The sequence below is a fragment of the Pelobates fuscus genome, chromosome 12, assembly GCF_036172605.1.
Source record: "Pelobates fuscus isolate aPelFus1 chromosome 12, aPelFus1.pri, whole genome shotgun sequence".
Lineage (NCBI taxonomy): Eukaryota > Metazoa > Chordata > Amphibia > Anura > Pelobatidae > Pelobates > Pelobates fuscus.
This window is the reverse complement of record NC_086328.1, coordinates 76,212,471-76,235,445: the sequence shown is the minus strand read 5'-3', so window position 1 is coordinate 76,235,445 and position 22,975 is coordinate 76,212,471. Positions and strand designations below refer to the sequence as shown.

General features: G+C 40.3%; 1 protein-coding gene across 2 annotated transcripts in view; it reads right to left on the bottom strand.

Moving 5' to 3' along the window:
• Positions 1-737: 737 nt before the first annotated feature.
• The window catches only part of DPP3 (dipeptidyl peptidase 3), a 43,636-nt gene continuing 21,398 nt past the window's right edge, over positions 738-22,975 (bottom strand). For both annotated transcript variants that reach the window (XM_063437551.1, XM_063437552.1), the window contains exons 7-18: positions 22,719-22,852; positions 21,639-21,769; positions 21,209-21,267; positions 19,680-19,874; positions 17,800-17,912; positions 9,258-9,350; positions 5,700-5,762; positions 5,388-5,512; positions 4,411-4,531; positions 3,413-3,592; positions 2,968-3,130; positions 738-1,258 (exon numbers count right to left, since the gene is read on the bottom strand). In XM_063437551.1, coding sequence (XP_063293621.1) covers positions 1,101-1,258; positions 2,968-3,130; positions 3,413-3,592; positions 4,411-4,531; positions 5,388-5,512; positions 5,700-5,762; positions 9,258-9,350; positions 17,800-17,912; positions 19,680-19,874; positions 21,209-21,267; positions 21,639-21,769; positions 22,719-22,852 — 1,535 coding nt within the window. In that variant the 3' untranslated portion in view covers positions 738-1,100. The remainder of the gene's footprint in view (positions 1,259-2,967; positions 3,131-3,412; positions 3,593-4,410; positions 4,532-5,387; positions 5,513-5,699; positions 5,763-9,257; positions 9,351-17,799; positions 17,913-19,679; positions 19,875-21,208; positions 21,268-21,638; positions 21,770-22,718; positions 22,853-22,975) is intronic.

Below are 22,975 nucleotides of genomic sequence, written 5' to 3'. Positions count from 1 at the left end.
GAAGGTAAAAATATGCAGTTTGAATAGATTAAGGGGCCTGGGAGTGACTAAAGTGGAGTTTGGAGTGGTCAGGGATGGGTGTTGGGAGTTGCCATAGGCAGAGGTTGGAAGGGGTCATTAAGTTTAACTTTGTTAAACTTAATGAGAATATTCTGTGATCAAAAGAATAAATACAACTTTTTTGGGTTCTGTATTTAGTATCACCATTGGGTGATTTAACATTTTTTATTTCTACATATTTATTTTAAAAAAAATCATGTGTGTTGGTTCCTTATAGTGTACAATACAAGGTGTATTAACAAAACAGTTGTTCCTTTCGCTAACTAGAGTCCCCTAAATATAGTTTTAATTTGTTTTTTTGCTCACCATTAAACTTCCCACTGTGCAAACTAAATTCAAGAATAGATAGAAGCATATTTATATATATATTGACCTTTTATCAGATTTATCAAGTGAAAACTGTTGGGAATTCAAAGTAAATTACAAATGAAAGAATTCACAACAATTCTCACTTTAGTGATTATCCCTGTTTGCATATTATCACGTGACGTGAAAGATGTGTTTTCCAAAGGCAGTATGGACGGAACAGTGGTTATGGCAATAGTTTGTTTTGGAGAGGTGCCAGTATAAATCACATGCATTCATAACCCTTACACAAACTCTTTAAACCGATAGATTTGTCTTGGTTTTGACTTCACATAAAAAATTAAAAAAGAAAATATACACTTTTTGAAAAATAGATTTGGTAATGTCATTTTATTTAGAATTAATCCAGTTTATCTGACCATTGCTAAGGCGACCAGCAGAACACTGTTCTGTAACCCACAAATTTTGTAAATAATTCAATTCATCCTTGTGCTCACAGATCCATAGTAGGGTTATTATAACACATTCACAGCCTACATGTCATATAAGCTATACTACTTTCTTAACATTTGTCTCATAGGCTCGCAAAGCATCACCAATACTTCCCATACCAGATATCTGCACACCATAACCATAATAAGACACATATATCTTTAGGCCCTGCAGAGTACTGAATCTTATATCCATTTTATCAAACGGCTGCAGGACACCACATATTGCTTTATATTGCCTAATTATCGGCTTCCTTGATTCTCCCAGAAGTGGGCATCAGCAAAGCTCAGTTCCAATATTTCTCTTTCCAATTCATCCTCATCATCAGGAAATCTCTGCACAACTGACAGGATCAGACCTGTGGGGCTGCTTTCATACTGCAGAACATCCACGGTGTCACCTGAAAATATAAAAACAAATAATGCTAACAAATACAGTACTAAATACAAGCCAATAAACAACATATATGCACAGACATGTCCGAGATTGTCTCTAGAACAAGCAAAAAAAAAATTATTTTGTAAAAGAAAACACAAAACCCCCTGTATATTTATATAAATATATATATTTATTTTTATTTGTAGTATCTTACCTTTATTACAATGCCAGAACAGGATCTCCCCTGCAGCTGCTCTGCCTACTGGAGACCAATGGTCCATGCATGGAATCATGCACTATGCCAATCAGATGCTTCTCATAGATAAAGACTGAATCTAATGCTTCTCTATGAAAACCATTAACGTTGTTACATGTCATCCTCCTAGGCATGAAGACGAAGACCATAAAGACCTTCATTTTTGAAAAGTCTGATGAAGTGCCTCTAGTGTCTCAGAATCTATAATGTTAACATTTCACAGAGAAGAGAGGCAGCATTTGTGCACCAAAACTATCTTTATATCAGTCTTCCAGCTCCATGCAGTTATAATAGAGCATACGGTTCTGTATGTCTTATACTGCACTGTTACCTGGGATTACATTTTGCCTTTTCACAAGGTATAAGATATGGGATAATGAACACAGAAATACCAGAGCACATTATTTATATAAATATTGATTTAATATGGAGATATATATATTTATATAGCGTAAAAAGATGTGTTTAAAGGTTTAACTTGATAGACTTGAGTCTTTCTTTTAACCTTAACTACTATGTAGTTACTATATATTTTGTCACAATACAGTGCAGTTTGTTGTTTTTCTTACAATCGGGCACATGACTTGTCAGGAGTGTCATGATACATGGTGTGACGGTAGTCACCATCACTGGGAGCATAATTAATAAAGTAAGATTTTGCTATATTTAGGGGTTCCAGGTGAGGCCGGGGGGGCTACATGGTGGTTTTAACATTATATGGTCATGTTTGTGTTCTTGACCCTAAAGTGTTCCTTTAATGTTATGCGCTTATGGGCTAGTCCGGAGTTAAAATAAAGCTAAGTGCTGGTTCTTTTTTAAACTATGTGTTCTGGTTGATTTATTCAGGAATCCCAGTAACAGAGTTGTCGCAACTGTTAGCTGGCTGCTTGGTCCTTGGATCCTGGGAAAATTCAAAACGTGCTAGGCCTTAGAGGCACAAGTTGTAAAGGCAATAGCTGGTCCCATTACAGGCATAGGTTTGGATACCTGCCTGGGTAAGGAGCTGAAGAGTGAAAGGCAGAGGGGACAATTACTGCCTAGAAGAGGAGAGCTACAGCCTGGTACGGTGAAAGGCATTTTTATAATCTCAGATTTTAATTTCAGATTCACTACGTAATGTTTTTTTCATATGGTGTTTTTTATCTCATCTGAGAGACTCCAGTCAAGCTTCGGAGACGGGGTCTAAAGTACTACAAAGTCCCCTGTGGCAGCGAAGAAGCCGACTTGGCGGATGTACTCAGTTGGAGTGTAGGAGCTCCGTCACACATGGTTATGCAGAATCAGTTATCATGCAAGAGTGAGTGCATTGATGCCATCTAAAATTTCTTGGCTCTGGCACTCTGTAGTTGCTAAATTTTCTCTATGGTAGAATATGAATGTGTTGTACCCGAAGTCTATAGCAAAGGTGCACACACATCAATATTATTCTGCTAATGACATGTTATCTTTCTGTCTCATGCAAATGTATAGCTAACCTGTGAGCCGGGTATTTATCTGCACAAACGATTTACGTTCCTCTTTTCTTAAGATAACAATGTCACGTAGAGTGAGGAACCGGTATGGATCAGAGTCTGTTACTGCAGAGTATCCATCATACATTTCCCGGGCACGGTCTACATCTGCTGTGGCCTTATACACCTAAATAGAAAAAGGTAAAACAGAAAATGAGAGATAGATAGAAGAAAACAGTTGAAGATGAGAATGGAAGAGAAGGTGTGAAGTAAGATTATAGAGGGAAAGAGGTTTTTTTGGGGGTAGGGGGAGGTATATTTCACATTCCAAACAGTGCTAATGAGTTCACACAATCAAGATAAGGTACCATAATGGCATTTACCAAATACCAGATGATTGCTCTAATGTTAACGCTGATCACGCCAATGCTAGAATAGCATAGTTTCAAAAGTCTAATTCTAGAATTACCTGTAGCTTCCGCAGAAATGACTGGATAGCTGGCAAGCCAACGCTTAGAATCTTCTTTCTGTCTAAAGTCACCTGTGCATCAGGGCGTCCATCAGCCCCAACTTTCTCAGAGACCGTGACAAAGTCTTGTCCAGCTTCCAGAAGAACCCGAAGAATAACAAAACGAGCTTGCATGTGAGCCTGGGAGAGAGACATTTGTTTAAGTGAGTGCAAAGTTTAATTACATACGGTATTAGAAATGTGTAACATTCCAACTACCTCCTTAACCCCTTAAGGACCAAACTTCTGGAATAAAAGGGAATCATGACATGTCACACATGTCATGTGTCCTTAACCCCTTAAGGACACATGACATGTGTGACATGTCATGATTCCCTTTTATTCCAGATGTTTGGTCCTTAAGGGGTTAAGGGGTTAAACCTTGGAGAGGTGACTTTGGGATCACTAATAGCCTCTCTAAGTCTTTAGCTCTAGGCTGCTGTTTGGAAATTCCCATAATCCTCTGTCAATTGCTGCCTAGCAGAAATGTCTCTGCTAGGCATCAAACCAGAGGGCCATGGTTGTACGCACTATTCTAAGAAATAGTAAATGATGTATAAAAGTAGACTGTACTTCCACTACACATGATATGCTTTTATAAATTATATAAAAACTGCCAAAAAGATATGGTATTTTTTTAGTCTCAGATTTACTACTTAATATTTTTTCATATAATGTTTTTCTCCGAACTGGCAGAACTGCGTTTTTCATTGCTTTAATTTATTCCCAACTTTTGCTCCTTTAAAAGTAGCAACTTCACATACTCTGTTAGCCAATGTAATGGTACTCATTTTATGTACCTCGGAAGGAAGAAGGGCTGAGTCAACCGTGCCGAGATTTAAACCTGCGACTCCCAAGGGTTGAACAGATTCTATTAATTAGCCCACTGAGCTAATGTTTTCTAATTTCTCCATAGTCACCCCTAAAAACTACACACACATATAAACACATATAGATACCTGTCTCCATTTTTTTGTCTCTGGTGTATAAAACTCAAGTCCAAGAAGTCCTGCTCTGACCATATTCAGCCAGTTCACATACAACACATCCTGTGCTTCTTGACCTTCGTGTCCAAATATCCTGTAGACAGATGTACAGAGAAGATGATCTAAGAGAAAGCAATTATAGGGGATGGACAAAACAAAACTACGGTGTATGCGACAAGCAACTGGATCCCTCCGGCAAGTATTATGTACTTTAATAATATAGCAAAATTTGACACCAATATATGATTAAGAGGGCAAAAAAAAAAAAAGTTGGTCTCTAAGCCTTTTTCATATTCAGTTCAACCCATAACTACATTGCACATGGTGTTTAACAGGTCTTCAGGACCAAACACCAGGAATGGTATTAACAGCTGAGATGGGGAAACAGCAACCACACTTTCTAAGTTTGGGAGTTGGGATATGTTGTAAACATAGAGGCTAAATATGTATAGTGGAGTAACAGGAAACGGTAAAGGGAGGAAAAACGTGAGTGAAGAAAGGGGTGAAGTGGAAAGTGGTCAAAATACAGGATGCTAATAATGAAAGAAGATCAAGAGCATTGATAAATAGAAGATATATGTTCTAGTAGAAAAAAAAATGATGTGGAATATGGGATGAGGGAAGTATGGATTAAATAGCTGAGGGAAGAGAGAAACATGGGAGCGGAAGAATAGGAAAATGGGATGTAGGGGAATGAAGGGAGGGAAGGCTAGTAATTTTATAAAGTACTCTGTGTATGTATATATTTTTGGGGAGAAAAAAAATGGAGCACATGCTGGGGTTATAAAATAAATTCTTTATAATGAACAAAAGAGGTTTGACAGCTACTAGTCCATTATTGGGACCAAGAAACCTGGTGCTGCAATCAGGCATAAACCAGAGTGTAGAGACATTTAGAAAAGTATGGTTTATTTCAGTAGTATATTTCCCCAGGTTTGCATATATCATACCGTAGTACTTCTTCATTAACACAAAGATACAGCCCAACACACTCAGCTCTGCACTCTTCATATGTTGAGGCAATTGTGGAGAATTTACTGTCCCATGTTTCACCTGCCTTGTACCAACTTTTTACCTAAAATAGGACAAGGATAATAAAGAGGAGTTTAAAAATGGAGAAAAGGGGAGAAATAATATGAGAGAAATAATTAAGCAAAAGATCAAACTGAATGAATGAGAAAATGTGGTGGAAAGAGCATGAGATACATGAAAGTGGAAAAATAACAGGAAGTAGAAAGAACACAGAGCCACAAATCACTCACCGTTTCCCCAGTCTCTGGGTTAATAACATGCTCTTTATCAAAGTTAAATGCCCCTTTGTCATCCTGCAAAACAAAACACAGATAAATGCAAACTTTACCATGAATGCATTCCTGAAAAACAAATAACTGATAAGTGGTTCACTGGACAATGAAAGTAGAACCTGTCCACCACCTGTTGTTCCTGTCCATGTACTATAAGATAAGGCCAGGGACTAATGAAAGTATTTAGAAAATTGGGCAGACTAGAAGGGCCGAATGGTTCTTATTTGCCGTCACATTCTATGCTTCTATGTTTCCCTAGTCACACCTACCCTGGCCCTGACTCACACAGTCTGCATGAAAAAAATGGTTTCATTTTCACTTACCTTATATACTCGAGTATAAGTCGAGTTTTTCAGCACATTTTTTGTGCTGAAAACCCCCCACTCGACTTATACTCGAGTCAATGTCTGTATTATGGCAACTTACATTGCTATAATACAGACCAGGACCGCCGGACTCATTACAAGCCCGGCAGTCCTGTTGGGGGCTGGCAGCGAGCTGTAACTTACCTTTCCTGCAGCTCCCTTCTCCTCCGTTCCGGTCAGCTCCCTTCTCCTCCACTGTAAGTCTCGCGAGAGGCACGGGGTCAGAGCTCCGCTCGCCAGTCAGACCGCGAGACTTACAGTGGAGGAGAATTGAGCTTACCGGAACGGAGGTGAAGGGAGCTGACAGAAGCTGCAGGAAAGGTAAGTAACAGCTCGCTGCCAGCCCCCCTCCTACACAGTACACACCACTGGACCACCAGGGAATGAGAGCCCCCCTCCCTGGCCAGCTAAAAAGCATGGAGGGGGGACGAAAATAAATAAATACAAATTTAAATAATATTAAAATAAAATAAAAAAATTAAGAATATTTAAAAAAATAACTAAAATAACAATGAAAAAATAATAATAAAAATGCCCACCCCCCACCAAGGCTCTGCATCACATACACACACTGCATTCATACACACACACACACGCACACACCGCATTCATTCACACACACTGTATTCGTACACACACACACACACACACACACTGCATTCATACAGACACACTGCATTATATACACACACACACTGCATTCATTATATACACACACTGTAAATAAATATTCAATTAATATAATTTTTTGGGGATCTAATTTTATTTAGAAATTTACCAGTAGCTGCTGCATTTCCCACCCTAGTCTTATACTCGAGTCAATACGTTTTCCCAGTTTTTTTGGGTAAAATTAGGGGTCTCGACTTATATTCGGGTCGACTTATACCTTGTCTTTCCTCCTCCTAATACTGATCCTCCTCTCTCGCTCTCCCTTCAAGTCAGTGATATCCACATAAGTCTATCCCCTGTCTTGGCGTCATACTTGACTCTGGTCTCACCTTTGAGTCTCACATCCAGTTTGTTGCCAAGTCCTGTAGGCTCCAACTCAAAAACATAGCCCGCATCCGCCCCTTTCTTACGCAAGATGCTACCAAGGAGCTTGTCCATGCTCTAGTAATTTCCCGCATGGATTACTGTAACCCTCTCCTGATTGGTCTCCCCAAAAGCTGTATTGCCCCGCTACAGTCTGTAATGAATGCTGCAGCTAGACTGATTTACCTCTCTAGTCGGTCCTCTCACACCTCTGCCAGTCCTTACATTGGCTCCCTGTATCCTATAGGAGTCAATTCAAAGTGCTCTTTGAGTGCCCCTCTTATATCTCTTCACTGATCCATAGGTATGCCCCTCCTCGTACCCTCCGCTCTGTCTGTGACCACCTCCTGACCGCTGCTCAACTCGCGCTTGCAGGACCTCTCGCGGGCGGCTCCTCTCCTATGGAATAGCTTGCCTACTGCCATCAGACTCTCCCCTAGTCTTCAATCATTTAAGAAGGGCCTTAAAACCCATCTCTTCAGGAAAGCTTATGGCCTCCCAGAGTAATCTCTACCTTACATACCTGTCTCTTGCTCTCTCCTATGGGACAGTGCTTTGCTCTCTCTTCCAGCTCTGCTTAACTCCTACTTGATATTTCCTGTCCTAATGTTTCTAATACCCCACCTCCTATAGTCTGTAAACTCGTTTGAGCAGGGTCCTCTTCAACCTATTGTTCCTGTAAGTTTTTTTGTACTTGTCCTATTTATTGTTACATCCCCCTATCAAAATATTGTAAAGCGCTATGGAATCTGTTGGCGCTATATAAATGGCTATAATAATAATAATAATAATAATAATAATCTCTATGAGGAAAATTCAGCGTCCCCATGCAGAGCGTGGAGACGCTGAACGGCAGTGCTGAATACTGTGCAGCATTAACCCCTTAAGGACCAAACTTCTGGAATAAAAGGGAAGCATGACATGTCACACATGTCATGTGTCCTTAAGGGGTTAAACCAGGAAGAACTTCCATCGGCCATCTAAGAAGTGGCCACTTGGAGGTGTCCCTAGGGGCAATGTAAACACACTGCCTTTTCTCTGAAAAGGCAGTGTTTGCATGAAAATGCCTGTAAGCAATGATTATGCTCATCAGAACAACTACATTAAGCTATCGTTGATCTGGTGACTAGAGTGTCCCTTCAAAAGAAAAAGTACACACTTTTCACACACAATGCACTTCAGCAAGCTGAAGCACTTTAGGGGTCTAGAGTGTTCCTTTAAGGAAACACTAGCAATTATACATCACTTTGTCAATAATCAATACATGATGCTGTAGCAATTTTATATGACAGTGCAAGTGTGTATGTATATATATATATATATATATATATATATATATATATACACACACACACACACACACACACACACACACACACACGTTACGGTTTAAGATTAATGGATTAAGTAACTGGTTTAGATCTTAACAGTGTTATCTGTATGTTTTAGCATGCCAAAGAGCAGATGTTATAATAGCAATTACACTTTTCTGAGGTGGAGTGTAATGTCATTACCAACGTAATACAAGTAACTCAATAATATCACACACCCCTGTCTAACTATGTAAAACATGAAGCTAACACAATGGCAACACACACACCACTGGCCTGGTAATAAAGCTAACTCAAGAGAGTGGTGTGCGATGTCATTAGTTGTATGGGTCTCCGTGATGGACAGTAGTGTGCATCATCATACATTTAATAATATTCCACAGTATCAGATACTGATGTGTGATGTCATTGTCTCTGTAAAACCGACAGCTGATACAGACAGTGGGGTGTTGCCATACACAGTGTGCTGTGTATAGTTATGAGCTATGAGAGTGGTAGCTCTGTTGGCCATAATAAATCATACAAATATTTATTTGTACGGTACAGAGGCAGACAGTGATACAGTGGGTGAATTTTTTGATATCATGGTACAATGCGATAACTCTGTATCACAGTAACGCGCTTGTATCTATGACTGGTTGCCAATGGTATTATGAAAGTGAAAGTATACATACTGAGTTGTGATAAGCCACTGTAAATGCGATTGCGCCCTCACGGAATAGCAGTTTTACAATGCTGGAAAAAAGACAATATGATGATTTCTATTGAGAGAAAACTGAACTACAGACCTGTACAAAAAGCTTTCCGCTTCCATGACCAAGTAGCTCATGAAGACCAACTTGAACTTCAAAAGAGGGACCACGATACTTTAGAAACACATCCTGCAGAAAAGAGCAAATCATTTATATAGCATAGCCATTATTATATAGCATATAGCAGTTCAAATGCATTCTTATTCTATAATTGGTAACACTTACTATGCGAAAGAACAATTCCCCTTACAAAAAACAATCATTACTGCTCCTATTGTCCTATCCACTATCAGAGCAAAGCTTCACAATGAACACCACTCAACTACTATTGTCCTTCTCTTCCTTTGAGTTCTATAGCCAGTCAACATAAGAGCCTTGTTTTGCCATGAGGTCATGCCACTAACAACCACTCATTGCTCTAGGACAGGAATAAGCAACCTTCGGCACTCCAGATGTTGTGGACTACATCCCCAATAATGCTGGCAAAGAATCATGGGAGGTGTAGTCCAAAACATCTGCAGTGCCGAAGGTTGCCTATGCCTGCTCTAGGAAATCACAAAATCTCTGTCTGAGAGAGTGGAAATGTGAGTAAAGGTTATTGCTTAAAAAGGGATGAGATGGAGAAACAGGATACTGTTATATGGTGGCTGGCAAGAGCTAGGTAGAAATATGTCAACTAAGAGCAAAAAGGTCAATCAAGAATGATTAGGTGAGCAAGCAGTAAATTGGATGGAGATGAGATAGTTGACAGCAATTCAAAACTGAATTGCAAAATGTAAGCTAAAGTGGTCAGGTTGTGACTATTTTTCCAGTTCAGCATGTTTTACCTAAATTTGACTTTCAATTCACTAGAATTCCTGTAAAGAGACATCTAATGTTTAAACATTATTTACTGCACTTTCTGTTTGAAATTTAGAATGTCATATCTCCTGCTTTATTAATAACCTGCTACTGGCTACAAGAGCCTCCTTTGTGTGATCAAAGTTCGATTTACAGAGCAGGAGATAAAAACTTTTAGAGCAAGTGGACATCTGATTGAAAATGAAAGCACTTTTTTTTTTTCATTCAAGCTGTGTGAGTCACAGCCAGGGGAGGTGTGGCTAGGGCTACATAAACAGAAACAAAAGTGATTTAACGCCTACATGACAGAGATTTGAGCAACATGTATTTGAGACTGCATGTTCATGATCTATACACCCCAATTGTTTCCTAAAGCTAACGTTTATTTGATGCCTATAGAGTCCCTATTTCTACCACACACGAATGTAAAGTAAATATATGTACAACTTGAATTTACAGTGTTTTTATTTCCTTGCCTCCTAACTCGCAAAACCAATGTCCGAGTGAATACAACAACTATGTGCCCATTTTCATTAAAACTAGTCTGGAGCAAATGCATTTTTTTGCATGTTACAAAAAAGGATTACGCTAACACTCTACTCAATTTCCATTTTAAATTGGTCTTGTTAAATTTCAAAATGTAATTGATTTGAGAAACCAGGGAGCTGGCTGCATTCACCTGAACATGCATTTGCATTTGTACTTTAGAGAACTCCAGATGGAATTTTCCCCCAAGTAAGTAGCTCATGAAGCAGACATTAGGTTGTTAGAGTAGGACCTGCCAAAGATGGGGTACATTGACGCTGTGGCAGGCTTTTGCAATGTATGATCATATAATGTAACTAAACCCCCATAATTTTTTGCCTAGATTAGGTGTTTTTAAAAAAACTAACAAAATCTGTCAGCACCGAAGTTGCTGTTTCGTGGACAAGGGAGTGCGCTGGATTTTCTTTTTTAAAATAGAATTGATTAACACTAAGGACACATTATTCAAATAGTCTCAACTAATCAAAATACATAATATATAATAAATACATTCTGGGAATTGTCAGTTCAGTAGTAAACACAAGATGTTACAGTGTATAATACAATCACCAGACATTAAGCAAAATAAAAGAGCAATTCTAGGGCAAATGTAAAAAAAAAACAAACATAAATTTTACTTACCGTAAATTTCTTTTTCCTGAAGATTAGAGGCAGTGCTTATACCACAGGGATATCCAATCTGGAGGGAAAAAACAGGCAGGCAAATCTCCAAACATTTAAACCCTCCCCTAATTACCTCCTTTCCCATAAGTAGCAGCTCCTCCTGATCATACCCAGAAAATACATAAGCCAAATAGCTGCAAAATTACTGAGTTTATTAGAAAAAAGGGGCGGGAATGTAGCACTGCCTCTAATCTTCAGGAAAAAGAAATTTACGGTAAGTAAAATTTATGTTTTTCCCTTCAGATTAGAGGCAGTGCTTATACCACAGGGATATAATAAAGCAGATCCTGAGGGCGGGTTCATTTCACTACAGCTTGAAGCACCTTGCGCCCAAAAGCAGCATCCTCCGAGGCCAGTATGTCCAACTTGTAGTGTCTTGAGAAAGTATGGAGAGAGGACCAAGTAGCAGCCGAACAAATCTGAGAGGGAGATGCAGCTGCTCGGAGAGCCCAAGACGTCGAAACCGCTCTAGTAGAGTGGGCCTTTATAGGGCCTGGATGTTCCATGCCATTCTTGGAATAAGCCAACAGAATACAATCCTTCAGCCATCTAGCCAGAGAACTCTTCGAAACCTTCATGCCTTTCCTAGTGCCTCTGAATAGGACAAAAAGACTATTATCCTTCCTGAAGGATTCCGTAGATTTTAGGTATTGTAAAAGACATCTCTTTACGTCTAGGCAGTGAAATTTGCTTTCCAAGGCATTAGATGGATTCTGACAAAAAGTCGGTAAGACCACTTCCTGGTTGACGTTCGAAACCGAAAAAACTTTAGGTATAAAAGAAGGATCGAGCTTTAGAACCACCTTGTCCTGATGGAAAACTAAAAAAGGAAAATTCGCCCGAAGAGCTTGAATCTCACAAATTCTTTTAGCTGATGTAATAGCCACCAAAAAGACAGTTTTTAACGAAATAATCTTCAGGGAAGCTTCCTCCAATGGTTCAAAGGGCGGCTCACAAAGCGCTGAAAGAACCAAGTTAAGATCCCAGGGAGGATAGGTTTCCCTAACATAGGGCACCAAACGAGTTAGAGCTCTGAAGAACCTCGAAATCAGAATATTAGAGGCCAAGCATCTGAGGGAGAAGAAACTGATGGCAGAAACCTGCAATTTCAATGAAGCAGGTTTAAGACCTTTAGCAAATCCCATCTGAAGGAAACTTAGAATCTTCTGGATGGATGCGGAAACAGGGTTGACTTTAAATCTACAACACCACTGACAGAATATCTTCCAAATTCTAGCGTAGATCTTTGAAGTAGATTCCTTGTTAGTTGCCAACAGGATCTTTATCACTTCAGTATCCAGACCGTTGCTCTCTAGAATCTGGCATCAGAAACCAGGCCGTCAAATGGAATCTTCGAAGGGTCGGCAGAGGCACCATGGCGTCCTCTAGTATTTCTCTTGAAAGTGGGAGCTTCCAAAATGTGGCCCCTGGAAAATTCAGGAGAACCGAGAACCAACTTCTTCTTGGCCACCATGGAAGGATAAGGATAATACGTACACTTTCCAGTCTTACTTTTTGAAGTATTCTGGGAATAAGCACTACTGGCGGAAAGGCATAAGCCAGGTTGAACTTCCATGGAACTGACAGGGCATCTATGATATCCGGCCTGTCTGTTGGATTTAGGGATGCAAAACGTCCTGTCTTCCTGTTCATTCTGGAAGCCATCAGATCTATCTCCGGAACACCGAAGCGGTCTGTGATGAACTTGAAAGTTCTGCATGACAGGGACCAATCTGCTTGTTTCAAATGATGCCTGCTCAGGGCATCTGCCACCACATTGAATTTCCCTGAAATGTGAACTGCTGAAATTGACATCAGGTGCACTTCTGACCACAGCATGATCATTGAACAAAGGCTTTCTAACTTTGTTGATCTCGTACCTCCCTGTCTGTTCAAATATGCCACTGTCGTTCGATTGTCTGAGCGGATTTGAATATGTCGATCTTTGATAAGCATCTGAAATGCCAAGAGTGCCATCCACACGGCCTTTAATTCCCTGAAGTTCGAGGAATTTTTCATATCCTTCTCTTGCCAGGACCCCTGCTTCTTGATGTCTCCCAGATGGGCCCCCCAGCCCAGGGCAGAGGCGTCTGTCGTAATTATAGTGAAGGACTTCATCCGGAATGACAGACCCTCGTGCAGGAATCGAGAAGATGTCCACCACTGCAGACTTCTCAAAGTTAGCTTGTTGAACCTCATAAGCCCATCCAGGCCGAGTTCCTGTCGATTCCAGACTTGCAGAATGTTTCTTTGTAGAGGTCTCATTCTGGATTTTGCCCAACCGACTGCCGGGATTGAGGCTGTAAACAGACCCAGTAAGCCCATGGCTTCTCTGATTGAAAACACAATTTTTCTTCTGAGATTCCGAATTAATCGCTTGATTTTTAGTTTCTTCTCTTCTGGCAGGAATATCTTCATTGCGATAGAATCCAAAATCAGACCCAGGAACTGGATCCTTTGAACTGGCACTAGTTCCGATTTGTTGAAATTTATTAGCCAGCCATGCTTTTCTAGCGATTCTATCGCTGTCCCCAGGTCTAGCTGTAGTTGACCTTGGGACTCTGCAATCAACAGCCAGTCGTCCAAATACGGAATGACAGATGCCCATACCTCTTAGAAAAGCTGAAACGACTACTAGCAGCTTTGTGAATACCCTGGGTGCTGATGACAGGCCGAAAGGTAATGCTCTGAACTGGTAATGTTTGATTACTGATCGGCAGCACACAGCGAACCTTAGAAGACTTTTGCTGGATTCTGCTATGGGCACATGAAGATAGGCATCTTTTAAATCCAGGGACGCAAACCAACTTTTTGGATGAATAAGCAGAGTAGCGGACTTTATTGTTTCCATGAGGAACTTCTTTTTGATAATCCACCTGTTTACGGCTTTTAGATCTAAAATGGGTCTGAACGAACCATCTGGCTTTGGAACCAAGAAAAGTCTTGAATAGGTGCCCCGAAAACTTTCCTTGAGAGGAACTTCTTCCACCACTCTTTTCAGTAATAGAGTCGATACTTCTCGCATCAGAGAGAGCTCCATCTCTAGAGAATGAACCTCGGAACATAGAAACATTTCCATTGGGGCTTGTGATAATTCTAGAGCGTATCCGTGTTTTATCACTGTGAGAACCCAGCGATCTGATGTTGTTCCTTTCCAGTGCTCTAGGAAGTGACTCAGCCTTCCACCCACAGGCCTGGCGTCATAACTTTTTATTTCTTCTGTCAGAAAATCTTTCCTTCTTCCTATAATCAAAGGCTTTTTTATGCTGACCCCTGAAATAGTTTCTACGAAAGGAACTTCTAAATGAGGGAAGCGACTCCGCTTTACGTCTTCTAAACTGCTTCTTAAATGATTCTGGTAAAGCTTTCCTTCCTTCCTTCATCTGTTTTAACAATTCATCCAGTTTTGAACCAAAAAGTCTTCCTGGTTCAAAGGATAGGTCACACAGTGAATTCTTAGATGCTGTATCTGCTGACCAATTTTTGAGCCAAAGCGCTCTTCTGGCGACTGTTGAAGTACCTATACTCTTGGCCGAAATTTTTAGGCTTTCTGCAGACGCATCTACCAAAAAATCAGATGCCATCCTGATATTCTTTAATAGCTTTACCGGGTCTTCCTTAGTTTCTCCCGTATAAACTTTTTCTAGTTCTTCCAACCAAAGTCTTTGGGCCTTGGCAACAGATGACCCCGTAATCAAAGCTTTAGCTTGGGCTGCAGAAGATATGAACAACTTTTTTAAGGAGGAGTCAATGCGTTTGTCCATGACATCCTTGAGCCCGCTTGTGTCTCCAATCGGTAAAGTAGTTTTCTTAGAGATTTGAGCAATAGGAACGTCCACTACAGGGACCGTATCCAGCTTACAGTCTTGTTCCGATGCTAAGGAAAAAAGAGTTTTAAAATGTCTAGACAGAAACGGCTTGTGACTAGGGAATTTCCACTCTTTTAAAATCAATTCCTTAATCTGTGGGAGAAAAGGAAACACTTTGGACTTTTTCCCTGTTTCCTCAATTCCAAAAATGCACTGCACTTCTTTAATCAATTTCCCAATTGCTTCATCTGGGAAGGCAAACTCCTCATCTGAAGAATCACCACCTGAAATTTCCTCATACTCAGAACCACTAGTTACTGAACTAGTATCAGAAGCTTCCCAAGATCTCAGTCTTTTCTTAGCATGTTTTACAACTTGCGAATCTTGGGCAACCGAGGCCTGGACTGACTGTAATGCAGCCGACTGCATATCCACAAATGTTTGCTGCATACTATGTTGCAACCAGCTGAGGAAAGTAGACATTTCTGTTCTTTTTGCTTCCTCTGAAGCTTCTTTAGAACACACTGAGCAAAGTTTCTTTTTATAACCATCTGGCATAGGTTGGCTACACACAGAGCAGATTAAATGCTTGGCTTTAGATGAACATTTCCCCTTTTCAGCAACTTTATCCAAATTTTCCGGATTAGACATACTGAAAAGAGAAAACAAAAAAGGGAAAACAATCAAATTTTTCTCCTTATCGATTCAGGCTAGGACCCATTTAATTAAAAACTTAATCAGTCTTACCTTAAATGGCCTGAGAGTGTGTTGGAGGGCAGGTGAGATAACACTCTTTACAACCGATCTGAGAGCTCCTGGCAAACAGAGGTTGCTGCTGGTAAATGCTCATATAAGTCCTGAAACCAAAGAGAACGCCCAGTTCAAATTTGGCGCCTGAATCAAGGTTCGCATTGCGCATGCGCATAGCGCTCCGCGACTCCCTAGTGGAACGCAACGCAACCTGTGTGTGCGTTCCACCGCAGGACTTCCCAGCCGACGCACGCCTGCGTCCTTCGTCAGACCGGCACCTGGCACGGCATTAGACGGCAACATAAAACTTGAGGGACCACGCCGTCCGGCGTGTTAAAGGCTACTTACCCGGACATGAAGGAAGCAGTGCCCCCAGAGCCTCAGCCCTTCTCACCTGTTTCCTGGAGAACCTCCTGTCTAACCTCCCCTGCCGGAGGCAGGCAAAGAACTGGGTATGATCAGGAGGAGCTGCTACTTATGGGAAAGGAGGTAATTAGGGGAGGGTTTAAATGTTTGGAGATTTGCCTGCCTGTTTTTTCCCTCCAGATTGGATATCCCTGTGGTATAAGCACTGCCTCTAATCTGAAGGGAAAAAAAAGTTTCCATAGTGATTGGTTTTTTTTTTTTTTAAGCTTTGTTAAAAACGTCGAGTTGGGGGGCGGGGCCTGACCGCCATGCTGGCAGGTCGCGAGCAACAACAGCTCCAGAAATATTTTAACTATTTCGCTCAAAAACGGGACTCTTGGCCCAGCCAGAGGACCAAAAGCGGGCACCAACCCAAGAGGAAGCACCAGAACCGAGGTGAGGCTTGCGACCATGTTCGTTTTAGTCCCTCGGAGAGACAACCGTCATCCCCAACGGATGTGCCCCACTATCCTGCCCGACGGTGTCCAGACGGACCCCCCTCAGAAGACTAAAGTTTATTCATAGACACACCTGCTTAGCAAATTGTAGTCTGATGTCACTTGTCTGTCACTTGTTTGAATAGTCTAACAAAAAAGTCATAAAAGTCTAATTAATCACTTAGAGTCACAAGAGTATAGGATGTATTAGATAGATGAATGTGTACCTTATTGAAACTATAGCTACTTAGCCAAACCACACTAGCCTGTTCAATTGACAAGTATACTATGCCTACACTACATGTATTGTCACCAGAATAACCTAAATATAACCTCGACAATTACTTGCATCATACTTAAAAATGTGTTATATAATCAAATGCCTCTAAATGTTACGCTTTGTATAATCGTATGTTTGTCACTACTGTTGGGGCATTGACAAAACGACTGTAACTCACATGCACGCAAAAATAAAGAATTATAAAAAAAACGTCGAGTTACTTCCTTCATATATGAATCCATTGCCCGCTTCTAAATATCTTTACTTTGGCTGTGGCTCCTTACATATCAAAAGTTTGAGAATGCCAAAACAAGCACACCAAAAATCTGAAGCAATAGATCTGTCTACGTCGCTCTGGCGTTGCTAGTTTACCCACGTAATGGCACCTTTGTAAAAACATTTACTGTATTTGTTTTTAATCTAGGGCAGCGGTTCCCAACCCGGTCCCTCAAGTACCCGCTAATAGTCCAGGATTTAGGAATTACCCAGTTGTGTTTAACGTGTTTTTAGAAACAAAACAAAAGACACTTGAGACACAACAGGATAATCCCTAAATCATGGACTAGTAGGTGGTACTTGAGGACTGGGTTGGGAACCCCTGATCTAGTGCATTTACTCAGATCATACATCACCATATCTATCAAACACATGTATTTATTCACTAAATGGTGAATTGTGGTGAATGGAAAATCACTGCAAAATCCAGGCATAAATAGCGCGAAATTGGAAAATGCTCCCATTCAGGTATAGTCATTGCTTGGCTACAGTACCCTGAATTTTGAGATCTGGCATCCATTTCACATCAATCAACTATATAGTGAATAAGACCATATTGCTAAATTTTGCACCTTATCATTTTCACATAGGAATGTCAACTTGCTACGCTCTGTCGCTGTTCCAACCGATAGAACATTCCCCAATGAGACATTCTTAAAGCCAACCGTCTGTCTGATGTCATCATCTGGAGACAGAAAGAGGCAGTGCAAGGGTTAAGTTCAAGAGCAGCTCAAGTTTGAGGTGCAGCAACAACAGGAGTAATACAAATTTACAAGTCATAATCAATGATATAAAAACATTCATTTTTGTTTTGTCACACAACACATCTAAATGGACATTTTTTATGAAAGACAAGCATTCGAGTGGAGCGAAAATAGTTAACTGTAGTTATTTCTACAATGAAAGCATATGAAGTCAGCAGTTCTTTAGACATCACTCTTTCACAGGGATATGAGAACAGTTTTGTGCTAGAAACAGAAGTTATCAGAATGGTGTTTTCTCTAAAAAAGAAAAGCACTGATAGTTATAAAACATTGAGTGTCTAATGCAAACATCATTACAGATTCATCGTATTTAATGGCTATATTTTAAATGATACCTGGACATCACTGGGTTTTGTTCTACTGGATAGTATTTTTAGAATGCTGTATGGTAGTTTTAGATATGTACTCAACTACATATCCTTTCAGAGGACTCTATAACCAGGTGTGAGCAAGTGGCAGATTCCCAGATGTTGTAAAACTGCAACTTCCATGAAGCTTTGTCATTCTAAAGGCTGGCAAAGCATCATGGAAGTTGTAGTTTAACAAAATATAGAGCTCTATCATATAACCAATTCGGCTCTACACCAATTGTTCCTAAAAATAGACTCTAAACCATTTGTACTGGTTACAGCACCAGAAGTGTCCTGGTGCCATCCCACAGTAAGTAAAACTTACCTGGGTCATTTAGGTGCTTGCGGCCACATCTTGTGTCCAGTCTTCTCCTGAAGGAGAATATTGTTACCTCGACAGAGGCCATGCTATATTATAAAGAGTCAACCAGTGGATGCCCGGGGGACCCAGGTAAGTTGTCGAATCATACTAAAATGGTTTGACCACTTACTTTGGGTTGGCGCCAGAGGTGAAAAGGATACAAAGCAAATTTGTGGCGTTGGCTTGCAAGTTGGTTTTCTTTACTAACTACACTGAACAAAATTATAAACGCAACACTTTTGTTTTTGCCCCCATGTTTCATGAGCTGAACTCAAAGATCTGAGAATCTTTCTATGTACACAAAAGGCCTATTTCTCTCAAGTATTGTTCACAAGTGGCCTTTTATTGTGACCAGTCTAAGGCACACCTGTGCAATAATCATGCAGTCTAATCATCATCTTGATATGCCACACCTGTGAGGTGGATGGATTATCTCGGCAAAGAAGAAGTGCTCACTAACACAGCTTTAGACAGATTTGTGAACAATATTTGAGAGAAATAGACCTTTTGTGTACATAGAAAAATTGGGGCAAATATATATTTTGTTCAGTGTATTATGGACCCCTGTGTTTTCCCTTGACTGTGTGTAAGAGAAAGAAAACTGCCAACACTACTAAAATAAATTCTGTAAAGCAGACATTTAAAAAGTCTACATTGCACTGGGTAGGTAAAACAGTTTACGATTTACAGTATGTACTGTTCTAACCAGTGAGAGCACAGTAGAATATCCAACTTTTGGTCACAACAGAAAGGTTAAGAATCACTGCATAAGACTGATGCATAGCAAATCTTTTATGCACTGCGACATTCATCTCAACCAAATATGTTAGAGATCAATTATCTTTGACAAACATACGTAGAATGTGCATTGGGAAATCTAACAGATAGAGATATATATATATATATATATATATATATATATGTAGTTTCGATACTGCTACGTACAAAGACATGATTTCTTTATGTTGGAGTCTTACAGTTTGGTATGTTGATGCCAGCAGGAATACCGCTACCACTAAAAGTTACAACATCGAGAGAGGTGAAGTCTGGCCGGAGGAAGGTATCCTTTTCAAATGCAGGTGGCCACGGGAGTGAGGCCACAAGACTTTCAGCCATAGAGACCAGCATAGCAAATCGAGCGCTCACGGATTTGTTAACTACAGCTACAAAACCTGGTGAAGGGATAGAGAAATTTCAAGATAAGAATGATTAGGGGATATAATTTTCAAATCTCAGTAACTGCATTCAGTTTATTTTCTTAACTTCTGAAAAGCATTTTACCCTGGTTTTTGTCTATCAAACTCAGAATCTGCCAATCTACAACTCTTTTCCTGAAGATGCAAAACACCATCTAGGTCCACTCACCCTTCACACGCTAAACATCAGATATCTCCAGATATCCCCAATCCTCAGAATTAATTGTAGCCACTCACCTAGCGTCAGGTGGCACCTTTACATTTTTTGTACTCTTAGACTGCATCTCTCAGTTATTCAGTTTGCATCTCTCACTCCCGAGCCCCATGTTACACAGACTGCATTTCTCATCTTGCGTTAATCAACCAGCCACTTACTAGTTGTTCAGTCAGTATCATTCACCCTACCTGTAGTTCAGTACATGTCTTTCACAATTCATATTGCTTAGTCTGTGTCTCTCACTCTCACTCTCCAAGATGCTCAGTCTCTGTGTCTATCAAATTCCAAACTGCTCTGTCTGAGTCTCTTACCCTTCATCTGTGTGTCTCAACTTCCAAGCCTCTCAGTCCGTGTTTCTCAACCTCTGAGCTCCTCAGTACGCCTTTCTTTCACTAAGCACTTAATTGGTGTCTCTCACCCTCTAAATATATTAATCAGCATGACCTTCTGATTTACTCACAGCGTAATTCACTAAACTCTGAATGGCCCCGTATCGAATGGGGTAAAATCATCTGATGCTGTAGAGGTCCATTCGGAATGCATAGTATAGATATTGTTCACACTATTTAACAATGTATGGATTTTGCGGAGAAGGCTCCAAATGAGCCTGAAAATAGCCCAGATTTTAGCTAGACAATGCTGCGGATGGCTGAAATCTGGACCAGGATTGTTAAAATCTAGGCCAAAATGCTTCAAATCCACACCTACATTTTAAAAATTCTAACTATTTGCCCAGATGCAGATGTGCAAAGCACTAAATTTAATCCAGACAAAAAATGCATCTGGCCGATTGGTGCAGTCAGATTCAGTCATGTTGGCAGAATTCTAACCACAATAAGCTTTAAATATGAGAAATGCCATTCCCGTTGGAATTGCCCATTCGCACAAAATCCGGTGTTTATTGAATAATTTCTTGATGTGTGACTCTCATCTCCCAAGGTACTAAGCCTGCTTTTGCTCTCCTTGCTTCTCAGTCTACATTTCTCACCTGGAGTCTGTTCCTAAATCTCCCAACATTTTTGTCTCTCAGCCTTCCCAATATCTATCGCTCTCAGACCCAAAAAGTCATTATCTACCAATCTGTATCTCTCACCCTCAAATTCTCCACGGGATCCAAATGGGTCTCTGTAGCTCTCGATGAATCCAATGTAACTGCAAATGAAATTCACTTATAAAAATATGTTCCAGAATGTAATATTATTGCTCCATTCTCAGTTTATCTCCTGTTGTCTTTCTCAGCATCCCGCTGAACTTACTCTTCCTCCTATTTTGCGTTTAAGATTCACTAGCAGGTATACTTCTTGACATACATAAAATGCACAAACAGACTATACTTTCTATGGACTCCATTAGCAAGTGTCATACTGTCCTCTCCACTACTGGACGTTTTCATCCAATACAAAGCCCTCTTTATGAGCATGGATGGATCATTTCTGAACACTTTTTTTTTTTTAGTATACATTTGCACTCCTTCTGCTATGCATTCAACTATCTGCTGTGGCTTTCTTCTGTGTCATACTGACCTCTCCACTATTGGTCCCTTGTCCTGCACCCAATATTTAGATCCCTCCTTATGAGCTTGGATGGACCCTTCCTGGAAACTCCGTCCATATTCTTCAAGCATTTTCCGCTGGTTATCATTTGCTGCAAAGGCCTGTGAGTTGTGGAACATAATGCATTATGCACCGCACAATGGTAATTTTCACGGGTAAAAGTATAAGATTTAGGTTGAGTATTAAAGAATATACCCCTAAAAATTGTAAGGAGCATGATGATTTAACATAAATGGGAATATTCTAAATATAACAGAAGATAAAAGCAAAAACATGACCTGACCCAACAGTCCAACACTGTTAGAGGTCTTCAAATTTAATTCCTCCTTATTTAAACAGCAAGGCTTGTGAGCTAGTAAATTTAGTACTAGTCTTTTAAAATCCTTCCATAGCAGTGGGCAGAGGCCTTAGAATTTAGTGATCTGTGCAAGTAATCACTGAGTGTGAGGCTACACTGCCATGCCAGGTTGCATGGAAAGAAGAATGAGTTGCAGGAGGAGCTGTTGTCACAGACTGACTACCACTAATGGCACTCTGCCCCCTTTCCAAAGACCGCCCTAAAAGCTACTTCCTGACGGTTCTCTGAAGCTCAGAACTGCTGGGATATAATGGAAACCACAATTCATCAAAATCAACATGGAATGTTCCCTGCCACTGTCCAGATTCTCTTCTAAGAGTGTATCTGTCTGAGTATGTCAGTGTGCTTGCAACAGCATCTGAAGCAATAGTGCTTGAAGGTGTCCTTGTGCATGTTCTCACTATTGATTTTCTTTATTAATTCAGGGTTTCTGTTTGTTTGTTTGTTTTTAAAAGTTTTTTATTTAAAAATCCTTTGAATAAATCAACACTCATACTGACAAAGGATGCCTGATGGTCTAAGGTCAGTCTAGGTAGTGAGCATTTCATGGTCAATGTGCAGCACCACAGGACTGCTAAATATTCTAAGTCCTGCTGGACAGCTTTGGTGGGCTTTTAGAAGTGGAATACAGATATTTTTTTCCTACCGATTACTAAACATCTTTGACTGAACTGTGTTGGTCTGAGTCTCACCTTGGCCTTTTCCAAGTTTTCACGCACTTTAAGCAGCAAGGGGGAGTAATCTCCTCGAGTCACACGGATCTCATGTCCCTCAAACTCAAAGAGTCCCAGAGACTGAAGAAGATCAGATGATTCTGTGGCTTTGTCTAAGTGTGGCAAACAAAGGAAGGTAAAGTGAAATAAAAGACTGGGTTGGAGTAAACAAGTAACAGGATACACAAAGGAGAAACAGTTAAGTACAAATGGAGTGTGCCCTTTCTTGATATTTG